This window comes from Sander lucioperca, chromosome 10 (assembly GCF_008315115.2).
Source record: "Sander lucioperca isolate FBNREF2018 chromosome 10, SLUC_FBN_1.2, whole genome shotgun sequence".
In the NCBI taxonomy this organism is placed as follows: Eukaryota; Metazoa; Chordata; class Actinopteri; order Perciformes; family Percidae; genus Sander; species Sander lucioperca.
In genome coordinates this window covers 31,672,484-31,692,155 of record NC_050182.1, presented here as the reverse complement: position 1 = coordinate 31,692,155, position 19,672 = coordinate 31,672,484, and the positions used below count along the sequence as shown (strand labels likewise).

Below are 19,672 nucleotides of genomic sequence, written 5' to 3'. Positions count from 1 at the left end.
CCTTATTCAAATTAATGATTTATGTTATGTGTTCTCCAGTATAAAGATATCCAGACAAACACAGAAGCGGTATAAGCAAAGTATGTAGTATGCAGTATGAAGGATAATTACCAAGCTAGAACAGGAGACCAGCTAGTTTTGCATGCTCTTGGATGTCGTACTTACAGCAGTTTGCACCACAGGTGGTGCGAGTACAGGGTACAGGGTCCTGGGGGCTCAAATCTAACGCTAACAGAGAACCACTGCTTTAACTCATTTCAAAATGACTCTACGTTTGTGTCAGATACATACAATTCAGCATCATTACACATATTAGAAAAGCTTATATATTGACTTTTTGTTTTAGAAAATTCATCACTACGATGTGCATCTTTGATGTCTATAGTGTTTTCTTTTATACTATGTTGATCATTAGGCTCATTATGACGCCATTTTCATAATTATTTTAACAATAATACATCACAGTATCCACATTTCCAAAATAGCATAATAGGCACAAATCCGTTGCTGAAGATAACAATTTGGACTGTACAGGGATGATGTAGCAGCATAAAAACATTCAGTGTATCTTTATTTATTTGTCTGTATAAACCATATAGTGACTGATAACTATTGTTATAATCAGACTGCTATAAGGTACACTGTAAATGCTGTCTAGTCCTTAGAACGGACTCACTGTCACATTTTTCTTCAGCTTAACACTCGTAATGGTGGTTTATACATTTTTAAATAGTCTACATTTTTTATTTTAGTAAATACTGTTAAGACCTCAGTTGGATCTACAACTGACAGTCAAGATCAGATGACAATTTTTTTTCAAAACAAAATCATCATTTCCCCGAGATACTTTACTATGTTGCACTCACAGCAATGTTGTATCTCAGCCTCTTATAAGTACATTGTTTCAATACATAAACGCCCTTCTTTGAGTACCAACAACATCGCCTGTGTTCTTACACAAGCCAAACCACTCAGAATTTAAAACACTTAAATCAATGAAATGCAATGACATGATAGATGAGAAATGACAGGCAAATGCATTAATGTTCAACCTCCCTTGCATTTATCTTGTGTCCAAAGTCGCTCCGTTTCACATCAAAAGGACGTCACTGTGTAGATCACAAATTGACAACAGCTGCAACTAAGACAAGAATTCAGAAACTTTTGCTTTTATTAGAAACAAGTGAAGTGAATGATGCAAAGTGAATAATGATCTCCTTTCTATGCTTCCCGCCTCAATATTTCATAGTAAGTGATGATCTCCCATAAATAAAGGGTGTCGTTGCATCCATATTTCATTGGAGAACAATGCAGTGTAACTGACATACACAGTGAGGAATTGTGCTTACAAAGCATCAAAAGAACTGTCACACAGTATGGATGGCTGCAGAATAATATAGGGCACTGCTGGATGGATGTAACAAGCTTCATAGCTACACGCATCATTTGATCACATAATACAAAGCTAGTGTGTGTGTGTCTATGTGTGAGACACGCTCCATTTGATCAGGTAATATAAAGCTTTGGTGCCTGTGTTTGTGCGCAAGTTTGCTTGACGTGCATCATTTGCCCATATACTACAATATCGCAGTGTGCTGTGAGTGTGTTTGACATGCACCAGCTAGGTAAGAAAAAGCCAGGGTACACATCTGTGTGGCAACAAAATGTGTAATATGCATCATATACTTAGATAATACAAAGCTAGTGTGTGTGTATAGGTTACAAACAGTGGTATGTATAATAACAGGGCTTTCTGAATAAGAGAGTGATGAGCCCTGTCACTCCTGAACCACACATGCTGGCTTTCTGCTAAATTAAGCATACAGCATCAGCTACATCAGACCCCACACACACACACACACACACACACACACACAGAAAGAGACACTTGTAACTAGGAATATGCAGGGCGTGTGCATACACACAGATAACAATGCAGACATACTGACAGAGACACATGCCAGTGCAATGCGACACATAAATTGGGGCATGGATTATTAACTGTCATAAAATTCAGAACACATGTTGGGACCGTTGTACCTCCAAACAGAAAGACATTAGAGAGAAACACAAACAGACTATACAGTATACATGACAACAACTGAGCGATACAGAGCACTGTGAAGACACGCAGACTTATTTATTGGTAAAAACCTAGCAATTAATACACGAGTAATTTCACACATGACATATTGCATTTTTCCTTTATTAAACTGTTTTGGATGGTTGCAACAATGCTAATCAAGAAAAGCCAAAAGGTCTGTCTCATTAATGACTCATACACCACAAGTAGCCCACGTATCAACAAAGTACTTGTATTACAGGGTCAGTTTACCTGTAAAATCTCATTTACCTCTAGTGATGTATAGTTTTAGATACATTTGCCTTCATGTCCCATTCACCTTCACTGTATTGGGATGGCAGCAAAAATCTTACCAGACACCACTACAGGTAAGTGAGAAAATATAAAAACAACCCTTTATGGTGACACCAAAGCAGGCCATCACATGCAAAAAAACAAAACAAATCACATTGGGTGAGTGATGTTCTGTGGGACAAAATAAAGAGTTAATAATGACCATCAAATCCAAGCAGTCAGCATCTTCCACCTGGCCAACTGCCATTTATGTAATCAGATAAGGTAAGGTGTACATTAATTCCATTTGACTTTGATGTATGAGGCAAAAAACATCAAATGAAACCAACAAAAAAACTTTAACGAAAGAATGACATGCTAAAACAACTTCAGAGACAGTAAGAAAGAAGTATTTCATGAAGATCTGAAAATATATTGTCCATGTCTCTTATTCAAAAATAAATACTTTGAAATGAAGGATACAAATTGCCTTTAACCAGAGTATTGTACATACATTCCTTGCCATAAAATAAAACAACACATACTGTAAAGTAAGCACAATTCAATCCATCAAAAAGATGATGGGCAATAGCCTGGTCCTACCAGACTCTCGTACATTTCATTTGTACAGAGACGTGAAGAAAATGAAAATTGAGCGGAAGTAGGTAGGAGGGCAGAGCCAGGCTAGATGGGCAACTTTATAACAATCAATTTCTAGAAATCTACATGCTCAGTACTCCTAAAAAAAAGATTCTGGTACAGAAGACCAGAATGTGTTTTCAATTGAGTTGTGTTTAATTTATCTGTAAAACAGCTACATACACCCACAAACATGATCCAAAACATGTATTTACCAGTCTATGGACAATGTCTGGCTGCAGCCATCAGTGGACAATAGAAGAGAATAGCATCTTCCTAAAACAGCCTACACTTAGAAAAGGTTTAACCCTCGTAATGAAACAAACAAACAGAATCTGTACTTGAAATAGATTCTTTTTAAAAACAGGTGTAACTAGGGTGTTATTTGTACCAAAAAGTGTTTACTAAGGTCTTTGAAAACTGCCGACCACATTGTCATTGACAATGTGGTTATTCCTCCTTCAATGATAAAAGACACTGACATCACTAAGTGGTAAAATAATTGAAACGTCTAACTTTAATTAAAATACTAACTTCACTAAAAACAACATAAATCTCAGAACATTTAAATAATCCTTAACTGTGTAGGTGTTACTGACTTTGTCTTGTTTTCTTTGGGTTCATTCAAAATTGAATAAGAGCATTGGAGTTACAGGGGATCGTTTTATCACTGTATTCACCTGCTTCAAACACATTGTGTAGGCTCCTATGATGTCACTGTCCTCTCCCTTCTTCACAATCTTCTTCTAGTTTGCAGTTGCGCCATCAGTACAGTTTCTCTACGATGAAGGCCAAGATGGCTGCTGCCAGAGTCAGCCCGATCCCCAGCTTCTTCAGTACTTCCCTGTCAAGACTGTAAGAGCCGATGAACAAAACAGATGAAGAAGGCATAGAAGGACCTTGGATGCCATTGGGCGTCTGATGCTGTGGAAGGAAACATACAGAATGTAACTAAATAGTTGAAATAGTAAAGTTAGAATTTGAATATCTCTCGTGATTAGGGATGTAACGATTACCGGTGTAACCGTAAACCACGGTAAAAATGTTGACGATAACAATTACCGTTTTCATTTAAAATATTATTATCACGGTGGATTACCACGGTGTGGAAACCCTGTGTTTAATCCTTCCCAGCTTCATACGAGTCTCCTCAAGTTGCCGTGCGGGCGCACTGCGCTCAGACAGGAGAAGGGGACAGGACGCAGCAGCTCAGCTGTAAACAGACTTTCTTTATCATTCCTTTATCGTTTTCAGACTTGTTGAAGTGATGTGTGTAGCCCAGAATGTAAGTTAAAACTATTCTGTAGCTTGCTAAACTGTCATGGGTTTTACTGCCTCATTATCAGTGTAAATGTTAAAGCTACGTTTATTCATATTTCAATAAGTGTTCTGCTATGATGTGGATAAGTTTAGCCCGTGTTACGACGAGACATTTAGAAAGAGAGAGAGAGATATTATTGCCTTGATAATATTGCTGTTGCTGTGTTTCTTACTGCATAGCTGATAGATGTGCAGATTGTTTAATATTACTTGTGCAGCCACGTGTTGATATTCAGGTTGTGTTAGGGAAATTTGCTAGCAACGTGCAATCGCCAGTAAACAGACTAGCGCTGTGGAGCCACGTGCTTAGCTATTAAAGGTGTATTACACTGTTTGCTCCGTTATGGATATGTGTGCTGTAATAGATGTGGCTTATTCTCAGTTTGTGTTACTGAGCAATATGTTGCATTTATGTTAATTATTACAGAGAAATTAATGTAATTCTTAGTATTGTTTCTTGTTATATGCTGGTGGCTATATCATTTAGTTTTGGTAAATAATGTTCATAGTAAGTCAGATGTTTATTAAAGTGGCCATATTATGCTAATTTTCAGGTTCATAATTGTATTTTGAGGTTGTACCAGAATAGGTTTACATGGTTTAATTTTCAAAAAACACCATATTTTTGTTGTACTGCACATTGTTGCAGCTCCTCTTTTCACACTGTGTTCAGGTCTCTGTTTTAGCTACAGAGTGAGACCTCTCACTGCTGTAACATCAACCAGTTTTCAATAGTTTTACAAGCCTATTGCCTGTATTTTTGTAATATGATAAACACTGTTACACTTTTTGAAACTATTTCAGCTTTTGTAGGCCTATCAGTGCTTTCTAAACATATTGAACACACTTTTAAAAATATTGCAATAATACCGAAAACTGTGATAATTTTGGTCACTATAATCGTGAGGTTAAATTTTCATACCGTTACATCCCTACTCATGATTTTATGTGAATATTCCTCTGATGCGTGCAAATACACAGACTCACACTGCTTTCTCCCACACACTTGTGGACAGAGAGTTTGTTGCACCTCATAGCACAAGTCATGCCCATTATTCATAATTAGGGGCTCTTGTTTAGATTAAATCGACTGGCCACAGTCACAAATCAAACAGCGAGGCTTGACAGCAGAGTGACCAGTGATCCAACGCATCAAATGTCTGTAATCGGAGAGCTCTGTTTGGTCTTAATGTGTTGGACCATTAAAAAGACATCCACCACTGAAGGGATGTGACAGTGAAAGATGGGGAAAGAGCAATGCTGAGAAGAGTGGAGCAGGAGAAAAAGATAGACTGTCAGGAGGGCAGGAAGAGGAAGTAGAGGAGGACCAAATTCAGATTTTTATTTTTTAAACAAATATTTGGATTTTATTTGGCCACACGATCAACCACATCACAATTTACTCAGCCCTTGATTCTTCATAAAATAGACATTTATGTGAGGACTACCCTTCATGGATCATTGCTGCTGATCATTATGTACATTTGGAAACACATCTATTGATGCCACTTGATATTAAGATGTGGTGCCATCTAGGGGTGTGCAAAAAAAAATCGATTCACATTCGTATCGCAATTCAAGCTCTACCGATTCAAAATCGATTTATAGAATTCCAAAAATCGATTCATATTTTTTAAATTGTATGTTTACTGCAATCACATGTGAAAACTACATTTACATACTGTGAATCGTTTCTTTAATCGAGAATCGTTTTTGAATCGAAAATCGTTTTTGAATCAAATCTTGAGCCTAAAAATCGATATTGAATTGAATCGTGACATTTTCTGAATCATGCACCCCTAGTGCCATCATTTAGGTGAGCAAAGGATTATTACAGGGCTTCATACTTTCATGTCACTCTTTCGTCAGCTGAACCTGAGAGGACCTGCTTTCTCTCTACAACTCAGTTTCATTTGGAAACAGAATTTTAAATTCATTGCTTATTTCAATATTTTGTGGATGAAACGGTTCATAAAACCAGCCATGTGTTTAGTGCATTTTAGTTATGATGCCATTATCTCTGTGTAAAGCAGTTAATGCAGTTTTGTAGTGATCCAATTATTACAGAGTGCTGTCTATTAAATCAAGCTGATGTTGGGGAAGGTGCACTGTGATTTAATTACATGGGGAAGCTAGTAGAGACGTGAGAAAATAAGAGTTAGTTTATAATGTTAGCAGAGCCAAAGCAAGGCTGTGACTGTGATGGTGCTTGAGTTAATCTCTCAGTAGCACATCATTTTCATGTGGCTTTGCAACAATGTTTCTATAACAAGTATAACTTCACATACAACTGCTTCCTATAGCAACATAGAAAACAGAAAAAATAAATAGAAAAATAGAGAAACTAAAGAGTTTAATTGTTCACCTAAAACAAATACTGCTTTGGGCTGAATTTGAGAGGTGTCTGCGTTTGGCTTGTCGCTAATAGTCAAACATGACAACTTAAAGGTGCTCTAAGCGATGTTGGGTGACGTCACTTCTTGTTGACGTTCAAAGTATTTTCAAACAAAACGAGACTAGCTCGCCCCTCTCTCCTCCTCATCCCGTCCCCTCTCCCTCCCTTCCGTGCTTACACACACTAACCCCCCAACCCCAAATCCTTCTTGTCGGTTATTGGCTGGAACGCTGGAAGACTGTTTGTTATGTTTGGTGATGCAGGTTGGCACAGTTTGTTTTTGTTGCCGTTTGTGGAGCCTGGGCTGTCTACATAGACCGCATTTTTTTTTTACAGTGTGTTCAGGGGACAGGCAGCTCGCAGATAGTGAGGAGATGTTTGCTGTATGTGACAAAAAATGTTGTAGCCTAAAAAACGCGTGACATCGCTTAAGCTGCAGACACACAGACCAGACGGCCGACCCTCGGCAGAAAAGGCAGTTGGACTGATCAGTGTCGAATCAAAGCGATGAGACGTAATACGTCTCCATAACAGCTGGCGGCGCTAAACTGTATTGTCGCCCAAAAATTTAAACCGGCAGCTGGTTGGACGAAAACGTCACGTGGGTCTGGTTTCTCCGGAAATTCAAAGAGACTGTGATGGTGGCTTGTTCAGAATACGATCTCATATTGTACTAAAATAGTTCACCGAAATGTGTTTCTGAAAATATTTTAAGCGAGAAATAGGCCATGCAGTTGCTGAATCTGTCTTCATTTCAGATCGACAAAGGTCAGTTTAAAAGATTTTCGTCAGATTTTGAAAGACTTTAGTCACGCTCATTCCGCTCCCCGTTTCCGGGTTAGCACTCTACCAATCAGATGGGTCACTTGAGTCCGACTGCCGGCAGTGCCCGCCCCGCCAATTATACAATCTCAAATCGGCCAAAATGAAGGCCGACGGCCCCTCGGACGGACGACGGCACGAAACACATCGGACGGACGACGGCACGAAACACATCGGACGGACGACGGCACGAAACACATCGGACGGACGACGGCACGGAACACGTCGAACAGACTCGAGTCACTGACCTCGCCAGACTGTCCAACGGCCGATTATCGGCTTTGTGTGTCAGCACCTTTAGAGCACCTTTAAACAATGCACATGAGAGCATGATGCTGCTTACAACACTACAAACAGCTGTGATGAGAGCAACATCAAAAATAAGATGGAATTCATCAGTTGTGGATGGTTTTGATACAATTGAGATGGAAACACTGAATACTAATAACCAGCCCTATGTCTCCCTGACCTCCACCCTCCCTCATTGATCATCAGTGCGCTTGACATTTATCTAGTTTTATCTCAATGTCTGAGAGTGGAGACCTGAGGTGTACTTTCAAGCAAAGACAATTAATTGCTAAATAAATAAATAATCCTGCACGACATGTGGCTCTTTTAATTTGAGCATTAAACAAATTGGATAGGAGAACCAACATCTTGTCAAAATCTCCGGAGTGGAGTGGAAATCAATCAGGATGGCCTTGTGGTAGTTCCTATATGTCTCTCCTGCATGACGGTTGGTAAAATTATTTATCACCATGAAGGTTGATTATTCAGGGCGATATTGAGCAATTGATCAGCGGCTTTCCAGATAACCTTTAATCAAGTCGACTAGGGTTGACTGTAAGACTTTTGGATTTGATATTTACCATAGGTAGGTAGATTAATCTCAATCTCTCTCTCTCTCTCTCTCTCTCTCTCTCTCTCTCTCTCTCTCTCTCTCTCTCTCTCTCCCCTCAAGTATCTTTATCAAGGCTCGACGTTCTGCCTCATCTGTCTTTATTTCTTTTCTCTATGGATTGCCAGTGAAAGCTATTTGAACTTTTCTTTCATCCTCCACCTAAGGAATTCTATTTACCATTACCTATATCTGGCTGTGTACATTATCTCTTAGTTTTCCATTCTATATAGTTAAAAAGGTTCATGAGTAGAAAATTAAGAAAAATGCAGAAACATACTTGAAAATTTTAATTGTAGAGCATTTGTATGCATACTGCACATTTGACCTATGAACGACGAGTAAAAGTATTTGTATGTAACAGAGTCGGTGCACATCTACACGTGTTGCATGCACATGGCTTTGTGTGTGAGCAACTGCATAGCGTCTGTCCTCTACCTCTCTATCTTCTACATTACTCCCGCTCCCCTTTCTTGTAATGGGGGTGTGAACGCTACCTTCCCACCGACTCTTCTCTTCACCGTTGTCGCTGAATGGTTTCCTCTGTTACCGCACACAATGGAGGATGGATACCGTGACTGGCAACGCCTACGTGACACATCTCTAAGTCACTTATAGTTACTTCAGACAATAGATGGAGGCAAAATCAGTAACAGAGGTCTGGCTGATGTATCCACATTTGCTTAATGGTAGGATCATCGGTTGACTCCCTAATGGCGAAACTGATACGCTGTTTTGTTTCTGTTTTGACGTTTGAAAAACAAGAAGGGTGCTTATTGCTAGGGTGTATGGTGGTAGCCATGTCAAGTCCCTTGAATGTGATCAGAAGGAATACAGCTACTTCTGTCAGGGGTTCAAATCACTGATCCAATCTCATCAGCAATAATATATTTGAAAAGTACTCCTCAGTGAGGTTATACTGTAAGCCCTTGAAAAGTTTTGGAATGGCTCATTCATTAAAGGATGAATGAACTGACAGTGTGAGAAATAAAAAATGAAAGACTAAATGAGAAGGCTGCCTGTAAACAGAGAGACTTCAATAAAATTCACTTAGTAGTACACATTTTATTTTCTGCTCACTTAGGGAGGAAAGGAGCAAGATGAATGGAAACAGACAAAATAAGAAACAGACTAAAAGCAAAGGACTGATAAATAGAAAAAAGGTGAGCATCAAAACCATTATCTTTCTCTGCGCTGACAGGCCAAGTATACTGCCTTCCTCTCCATCCATCTATTTATCTGTCTCTCTGCAGGTGTCTTTTAACAACGGGGTGCCATGCGAGAGACTGAATAGTACTGTCTAAAATGTATTACTAGTAGGGAGGATAAGTGAAAATCCAAGTGCCAGTAGGTGCGTGTCAGCACAGTTGGAGAGAGGGAATGAGTGAAAAACTGAGAAGAAATGAGGTAAGGGGGCAGGAAAAGATGAGAGATGTGGCTTTCAATGATAGTTCACCACCTGCTAGCTGGCATGCTGAGTTTGTGCATATGTCTGTGTGAAAGAGTTGGCATTTGTGAGTAAGTGTGTTTGTACGTGTAGGCCTGTGGTGGATAATGTCTATCTCTCTGCTCACAGTGGTAGAACAAAGCAAGATAATCCTCCCGAAAATCATCCAACACTACACTAGGGGTAGCAGCTAGCTACTTTTCCCTGGTGGTCCAGGACTCTCAAATGTCTATCTGTGTCTTAGTAACTATTTCAATAATTCTACACGTGCACCTTCAAAAAATGAATAATAATAATCTGCTGTGGTGTCTGGTGCAGCCTGAGCCAACACACTGACATATTCACACAAAGATACACCCAGTGACTCGCACAAAACATCACGAGAACCCGAAAGCACAATACATAGTGGTCACATTTCTCACATGATCCTCAGCAGCTGTCAGTGTCACTCTAGACACACAGAGACCATTGAAGTGGTTTTGTGTGTGTGTGTGTGTGTGTGTGTGTGTGTGTCTCTAAACAGATACTGTAACAGGCTCCTTAGTCACGGGTGATTTGACAAAGCCAAAGCCATAGTGACAATCACAATAAGCTGCAGCTGTACTTTTAACTGGACAGAGGGACAGGAGAGACATTACAGCAAGAGTGATTACAAGTAATATTTCTGATACAAATAAATGTCTTTAAAACAAGGTTCTGTGGGGACCTTCAGTCATGTTCTCTTTCGGTCTTCTTCCTCATCTGTGATCTGAAGTTTCCTTCATCAGTGCAACCGTAAAACCCTCTCAGATACTATGGTGTACAGCATGGGTGTACAAGTATACCCATTGTCACTATACACACACTCAAAGCTACACAACATCCTGATGTAAACATGTTGTCACGTTACACTTGACAACTTGTTTCTTCATGCCACTTGTATGCATACTCTACATGTTGACTGTATAGAAGTGCAAGTTGACACACACACACACACACACACACACACACACACACACACACACACACACACACACGTTTACATAGACAAACATCACTATATATCACAGCAAATAATAGATAATTGAATCGGTTTTATTTATTTATTTTTTTCAAATAAAATAATGACCTGGATATTCAATTAAGGTGATAATATGAGATTTAACAGTAGAATATATGGTGCTTGTGCAGGCTCTACTTTCTACGCAATAGAAATTACAAATTACAGCCGAGTCAACAGAAGCAATAAACACAACAGTGCATCCACTAGTGTCTGCAGGTCATGGGAATATAAATCAATATAACCAGTTATATCTACTATAAAACAATCAGAAAGTGAGAAATATCTTACATGGTGAAGGCACTGTCAGCTTACAAGTATTTAATGTGGTGTTACTGTGGTATTTTAACTGCTTTTAACTGCTTTGTGGTTTCAACTGTTGACTCCAGTCACTGGGGCTGGTGTCCAAGCAAAGTAGTTAAGTAACACAATTTGGAACAAAACCAATTATCCCAATGATAAAAAAAATAAATAAATTGAATTCTGTCTCTGTTTGACAGGCTGAGATGAAGTTTACAGGGCAATGGCAAAGGGATGAAAGCAAGAGCAGTGGTTATTTTCCATATACTGTACATACATGCATTTGATGACACACAATAGATGTCCACATCACAATATAAAATAGCTTTAATTGACATTTAGGCCATTATCAATTGAAAGACGCTTCCTGATTCACCTTAAAAGATTTGGTCTTGACACTGAAACCCTTACAAACTTTAACTGCATTGTGGAGGACATTCTGGCATGGTCATAAAAAGACCATGACAGTGGCATCCAAAATCATTGGGACAGACCTACTATCACTTAACAATACCTACTAAATGTTACCTTCTGCATAGTCTCGCATTGCCAGAACTTCCTCCACAGCGCTGCGGAGGAGGGTCTGGCTAGTCCACACAGCATTCCGGGACGGGAGAAAAACGTGCTCTGGTTTATTGGCATTTCTTTAAACCAATCACAATCGTCATGGGCGGTGCTAAACACCGGGCAGAGCCACGGTGCCACTGCAATATAGCCTCGGGAAGGAACTTGCTTTGGTGCAACGTGTTTATTCAAAAGTTGTTTTAGTCGTGCAACAGAAAACTCTGATTAGATAGATAGTCTAGCTAGCTTTCTGGATTTACCCTGCAGAGATCTTGGGAGCAGTTCACCATAGTCCTCATAAATCCACCGGAATTTAAAATTCCAACACAAAAAAAGCAGAAGGCCGAAAAGAGTGAAATCTGGCGGAATTTCCGGCGGCAACGAAGCAATCCCGGAAGTGGAACGTAGTGGATATAGACTACCTCCTGCATAAGAAAAACCCAAAACATCATTAACTACGGCCAGTCACCCTGCTCACACACTGCAACCTCTGATGCCATCTGGGAAACGCACCAGAGCATCACCAAATCAGCAGCACCACCCAGTTGATACAGTTGCTTTCTATAGGCATCCGACTGGTTCTCTCTCTTTTCTCTCTCTCCCTCCCTCTCTTACACACAAACTAGGTCTATACCTTGGACTTGATGAACGTATTGTATATACTGCGCTTCACTATACACGAACAGAGACATAAACAAGTATCCTTTATACTCATTAACACAAAGAAACAAACGTGTCAAACACATGACAGGCACTATTACAGACAGCAGAGGCTTTCAGGCACACACACACACACACACACACACACACACACACACACACACACACACACACACACACACGGCAGACTTCAGGTAAATCTTGCACTGCAGTATACCGATTACTCTTCATACAGAAAATATGTCTCCTGTTACCTCAGTCATATTGTATCTTTGCAAGCAAAGAAGGAAAGAGGCCTGAGGTGCTTTTTAAATAACCTAATGACATATTTCAGATTTAATTTGATTTTACAATACGCCAATACATTAAGTAACTTGCTGTTTAAAGCACTTTACCAACAATCACTGTCTTGGCAGTCATTCCAGGTAAGGTGTCCCTGGTGATTAAGTAGCAAGATATTTTCCTGAGCCTGGGATTAGAGAGGGCAAATTACATTTCTCAGGTGGATCCCAACACTGGGATTTTTTACTGCCTTTATTTATAGGACAGATTAAGTCAGGGAAGTGGGAGAGAGAGGGGGGTGACATGCAGCAAAGGGCCGCAGGTCAAAACCGAACCAGCGACCGCAAGTACTGCGGTACTCAAGTACTGAGCCTCTGTACATGGGCGCACGCTCAACCAGGTGAGCTAACCAGGCGCCCCCACTGTAACAAATTTAAGTGAGTAAAGACAGGCATCCCTGTAGCCTGTTGTTGTGGATACCATTTGCACAACTAAAGACTGGTGAAAAATGTTGCAAAGTCAAAGCCTACATTAAACTTACATTAAACCAGTACTTCCACTGAACCTCTAGAGGTGGGCCTCATTCAGCCTCATAATAGTGCCGAGAGATGCCTTAAAAGTAACATAAATAACATATATTTTCTCAGTCTTTAAACATCCAGCAAATGTCTACATAGTTACTTACCCAAATAGCAGAAGGGATAGGATACTAACCCCCTCAGCGTAATGCAGTCTTAGGATATATGCGAGGGATTAGCAGGGTTGCTCCTGTCAGTTGTTCTGTTAAAAGATAACTTTTATACCCAAGGGGCTACTCAAATGCTTATACAATTAGTCACCTAACCACAGGTTACTTGAAAGGTTACTTTTTAATTATTATTTTGGCATTAACTCTGAGAGAATAACTTTGTTTTGTAGGATATGGGTTGTAAATAAAGATGATCTTCTCTCTCAATCAATTACTATTATATATATATATATATATTGCAATAACAAGAATTAACTGTTGAGATATACTTTGACAAAACTGCAGCTGCAATTCTGTTGAGTTTAAGATTATGGAAAAATTTGAAATACAATACAAAGCCATGGGTGACTCATCTGCCGAAGAACATTGTTCAGGAGTTTGTTTACATGTATAAAAGGCCCATTCTGGGGAGAGTCTATTTTTACAATAACATAAGAGAAAAAGCCAAGAACATATTTTTCCCTAACAATTTTTGTGCTTGTTTAAGTGCTTTGTTATTTACATCTTCCATCTGTGGTTTAAAAGCAAAACTCAAGAGCAAGGGACATTCTAAATAAACAAAAAAGAATGAGGCTGCATAATGCCATTTGACATGTTAGGTAAGACTACTGAAAATAGACTGACATTTTGATGGCTTAACATTTATTTATTTGTTACTGTGACATTGGTTCTTTAAGTATACACAAAGCACAGGCCATGTAATACAATTTGACATGCTAAATGAAATGCTTAAAATAGCTACGCCTGCTGTTTTGAAAGCAAAACTAATTGTTTGCTACTCGAGTAAACAAAGTCATGCAAAGGCCAAGCAAAACCTTTTGACACCCATATGTATATATATATATATATATAATTTTTAAAGGATTAAATGTATTCCTACCAGAAAAGACAAATCTTTGGCTTTTCCTGACAATACAGATGACAACATGATGTGTGTATAACGCAACATCAAAGCAACAATCCATAACAGTTACATGTCAACACGGAGCAGTTCAATTGTTTGGGGTGAAATATAGCTTTTTTTCCCCCGAGTGTTATGCCTGTGTGTGTATATGTGTTTGTGTTAGGCGCGCGTGGGTTTTGTCTACATGATGACTGTGTGTGTACAGCCAGTTTCTCATATAGCCTGCGGCTAGTGGTAGTCTGCCATGCACACCAGGGGGGACTGTGCATCGGCCTATATTTGTACATAGGATCTGTGTTTTACCAATGAACCTGTAGTGTATGTATGTGTGTATGTACTGTAAGCATTATGATGCAAAATACCAGCAATCCCACCCACTCAGCCAGTAATACAATATACAAAGATACAATTTTAAACATTCACCCAGTGTGTGTTTTTATATTTCTCTAAAACACACACACACACACACACACACAAAGAGCAAAAAGTGAAAGGTAGTGAGAGAAATGATGAAAACAGGACACAAGTAGAAAGAAAAATACAATGTAAGACAGAAAGAAACAAACAGAGATATAAAGAAAAAGAAATAAAGACACAAGGAAGGCTGGGAAAACCAAGAAAACCAGCCCCAGATAAAAGGAAAAAGAAATGTAATACTCCAGCAGAGATTCGTTTCATTCACCTCCATTTTCTGTTTTTCTGTCAATATGTGGTCAAAGAGGGACATTGTTCACTGCTCGTATTCCTTCATTTCGATCTCTCTCCCAGCTCTTTTCCTTTTTCTATTCTGTCTTTCATACCAACTGTGAATTTGCTGTTTTGTCCCTGTCCAATTCTCTTGGTCTTCTTGAGGAAGTATGCTGACAAAAGAGCTGATTACTGGGTGTCACTCAAGCTGCCTTTCTGTCTCATGATCTCTCCGTCTACCTTGCTCTCTCTCTTTCAATCTTGTTTCATTTTTTGGCCTCTATCCCCGCTCCCCTCCCCCTCCTCATCTTCTATCATTTAATTTAATCTGAGGATGAGGACTGGTGAAGATACTTTCTACTTTTCTTTCCTCCACCGTGCTGTTGAGTGCTTTCTCTGCTATTGTGTCCCACTAAAAGACTCATTACTGTCCTTCCCTTTCTGCAGAAAGTGCTGTTCCTGTGAATGAAGGGCTGACAGACGGAGAGATAGACAGTAAGAGATGTAAATAATGTCAATAAAAGCTAATTTCTCTCGCTAAAACCTTGGTCTTGTTTCATGGAATGTAATGAACATGTCACACCGAACATAGGAATGAACCTTGGACTGCGCACGGATAAAGTGCACCGTGCCATTAGATCACTCATCCATCCATCCATAATTACTGTACCTAGCTATATATTCCCACGTCTATGTATCTGCTTATCCATCCGTTGTTTGCATCTGAGCCATCATCTCAGAAATGGTAAATCTCTCACTTTGACAAATGGACATCAGAGACCTTAGTGGTTTCCATCTGCCTATCCAATCACCCACTTATCTACCACTCTCTCACTTTCTCTTAGAATACTCCTCTGCATCTTAGATGAAACGACAAAGCTCAGACTCTGTCCTTCTATTAGCTACTCAGTCATCATGCAATCTCTCTCCTCCCGGCCCTTTATTCTTCTGTTTTTCTCTCACTCTCTGCCAAAAGCCTGTAATTACAGACTCTGCTACAAGACATGGGGGTGAGCATCTATCTGCCTTTCCCTAATCATTCATTCATCTCAAATACGCATACAGCTCAGTGTGTGGTAGACTCACGCAGAGACTCAGAAAATAGATGGTCTTTAAATATATATAGGCCAGCCACCACTGTGTGTGTGCAGATATGTGTGTATTACATGGGTATGCTAGTGCCAGATTGTACTGAATGCATGCATACGTATTTTCAATCAGACCTGTTCACTTATAATAATAATAATAATAATAATGTAAACACACATACTGGACACATGGCTGTCAAGGACATCACATATACCAGAGGGCTACTAGAAGTGGGTCTGTGTGTGTAGCTTGCAAATACTGCTATGTTTCCAAGCCATTAGGTCACTTATCTATAAGCAATGTGGTTCAGTTCCACTTTGGTGTCATTAGTAGCTGACAATGCTGTTCATAAGGATTACAGATCAGCAGCAGCATCACTGGAGATCACTTATAACAATATGTTAATTGCCAATATGCTAAGGACAGTACAGAGAAGCATTCCTTAGTTTTACATTAGACCACTGTATTACAACATACACTGATCTGCTACCTCTGTCCTTCTTTCTATCTGTATGTTCGCCTAAATTTGTTTTCATTCTGTGTGCCATCATTCGTTTATAAGTCTAATGCTCTCGCATTTTTAACTATACATTTTGCTATGACTTCCTTTTGCTTCCAGCACACCACTTACTTTATCCATATACACATAGTAAATTTCATACACCGCCCACTACCCTAAAAAAAAACCCTCAAAAAAACCCCCAAAAAAACCTCAAAGCACCAGGTGTGTTCACACAGGGAATAGACACAAAGTGTTAATGTGTCCTATTCAGTTATTTTCATTAAAAAAAAAAAAAAAAAAAGTGACAGACATCTCCATCTCTGTCAAACTCGAGATCCCTGCATAAATTATTTTCTAGAGCACATTGACATGGAGATGATGATGCCTTTACCTACTTTTCCTCTGAAAAAAAGAAAAACTCATGAGACACATTTAGACCTTAGAACTGATAAGTGGTGTTAGGAAATATCCAGACAAATGTATTTACAGTATAAGGACCAGACAAAGTCAGTGTGTGAGAAACAAAGTGTGCATTACAGTGTGACGTGACGTGACGTGTGTGTGTGTGTGTGTGTGTGTGTGTGTGTGTGTGTGTATGTGTGTGTGTGTGTGTGTGTGAATCTACGTGCAAGAGAGTGTGTGAGTTGTTACATCAATCCAAGAAAAACGAAGGCCTGGGCATGTTGTGTAAGAATGTTGAAAGAGTGTGAGTGATGGGGAAAGTAAGTGGGGGGAAACGAGTGCATGCGTGTGTGTTGGATGGGCTGCAGACTTTATGAGGCAACTAGTTTTACAAGGTCTAGTCCCCAGTGCTGAACTTTTCATTGCTGAGTGACGTGTCGCTTGGCTTGCTGTGAAACCTTTCTCTTTCTTTCTTTTTATCTCATTCTCTGCGATCCATTTCTCTCTCTCTCTGCTTGCTTTCCCCTTCATCAGTGTCAACCTATCTCTCTCGTGTCTCTGTCTGTTCCTTTCTTCCCCTCCCTCTCTGTCTGGCAGTAAAGGCTGATGGAGTGTGAAATTAGAAAGTGTATCATATTCTGCTCTGTGGCTCCATGTCCTGAGCTATAAGCTACAGCTAGTCAAAGTGAAAAATAACATGCAGTGAAACAGATACATTAACATGGTGTTTGTGTGTGTGTGTGTGTTGGAAAGACAGGAAGGAAGGACAGTTTAGCCAGCCACAACTTATCTTAAATTACTTATCTCACGCCTGATACACTGGTGCTTTTCCACAACTGCATACATGAGAATGGATCAAGAATGTGGACACACACACACACCCATGCACGCACGCACGCACGCACGCACGCACGCACACACACACACACACACAAACTTTATCCATTTACCGAATTAATACAATTTTAATGGCCTGTTGTAAACAACATTTTTATAGTTTTGATAAGGAAATAACACAGCGAGAGCTTGACAGACGTAGAATAGAAAAAGATGAGCGTACACATCTGGTGTACACTCATACACACCTATACTACATGGGCAACTGATTTAAAGTTGCTAAATGTAGCCCTGAAGCACTGAACTGTTCACTAATTGTATCAAGACAATATGACTTGATATTATATATATATATATATATATATATATATATATATATATATATATATATTATACACTATAGATGTGTAACAAATTATATATGACATATGGGATAGACAATCACATATGCAAACAGAATTGAGTGTTAAATTAAATTGAGTGTTAAGTTAGGAAGATTAACAACCAACCAAAGGTGAACAACACTTGTCCTAACACTAGCAGCTAAAACTACTTTCCAAGCACCCCAGCCCCTAAATCCCTCTCAGTGAAGACAATAGTTGAAGTCATACGCTGTTTTATTTACAACAATATGCGGCAATAAAGTGTTGCAGAATAAGGCATGGATACCCGGCCGGGTTCGGACAGATATTTAGAAATGAGAGTCGGGTTCGGGTCGGGCTCGGTCACATCAGCGCGATAAGGCATTTGTCGTAAAATGGTGCTGCGGCTCCTTTAAGAGAGCTCAGTGCGTGTGTAAAGTGGGCAGAAGAGAGATAGAGAAAGAGGAAGCAGACGTGTAGATGCGACCGGAGCAGAGTTGGTGGAATACGTTTAAGTTTTGTAGCCAACACAGTGTGTGCGGTGTCCGAGATAAACCCCAGACTGAAAGCCAAGTTCATTCATTTGCTCACCACAAACGGGATTTTAACCTCAACGTTATTCATTTTAGAACTACGGCCCTGGAGGTAACGACTCTCCCCTGGTTTTCTGACCATGGTTGGAAACAAAGCAATCAGGAAAGGTTAGCACATTGAACATTTTAAATTAAACAGCTTATTAACGTGCGGTTGTTGTCCCGTGTGCGCTGATGACCTCATCTGTTGACATTTCCAAATGCCTTCCTACAGTTGCTTAATAAAAGCGGGCTTTCCACACAAACAAACGTACATGTCTGTGTATGAGAAAAAAAGAGTTCTTTTTCGTTTCTACTGACCACCAGAGGCGGTGCTTTCAGCACCTGGATATCCATCGCACGCATGTGCAGGTCGAGTGTTTGTATCAACAAAGTCACCTGTGACCTGGGTGACGTATGCCCTGTGTATGCACAAAGGGCAGGCCCACCCAGGAAGTGACCTCTTGCATCTTCTCGCGTTGGTAAGCAGGTTTTCAAGTTTCAGACAGGGTTTGGCGTCGCTGGGAGTCTTGTTACCCAAACGGGTTGGAGCTGTGAATTTACACCCTCCAAAAGACTGCGACTAGCCACCTTGACACGATTGCACTCATTACATAAGGTCAGACCGATTTTTGTGAAGGAGTTAACGTTGTGTTACGGCCACACCGCTTGGCTGGCTTGTAGTCAGCTGTGTCGGTGTTCATGCCGTTCCTGAGAAGGGCGAAGATACGGGGAGAGACTTTCTTTTTTTGTAACGGAATGCAGTAGTGGTCTCGCTTTGACTGCGTTCGTTCAAATTCTCCCGGTCAGTAAAGAGCAAGGAGTTTGTTTTTGTTTTTTCAGTTGT

The 19,672-nt window shown here is 39.9% G+C and overlaps 1 protein-coding gene across 2 annotated transcripts in view; it reads right to left on the bottom strand.

The window, feature by feature from the left end:
- Positions 1–3,044: 3,044 nt before the first annotated feature.
- Positions 3,045–19,672, bottom strand: part of cdkal1 (CDK5 regulatory subunit associated protein 1-like 1) — a 292,036-nt gene continuing 275,408 nt past the window's right edge. For both annotated transcript variants that reach the window (XM_031298668.2, XM_031298667.2), the window contains exon 15: positions 3,045–3,919. In XM_031298668.2, the coding sequence (XP_031154528.1) occupies positions 3,761–3,919 (159 nt within the window). In that variant the 3' untranslated portion in view covers positions 3,045–3,760. The remainder of the gene's footprint in view (positions 3,920–19,672) is intronic.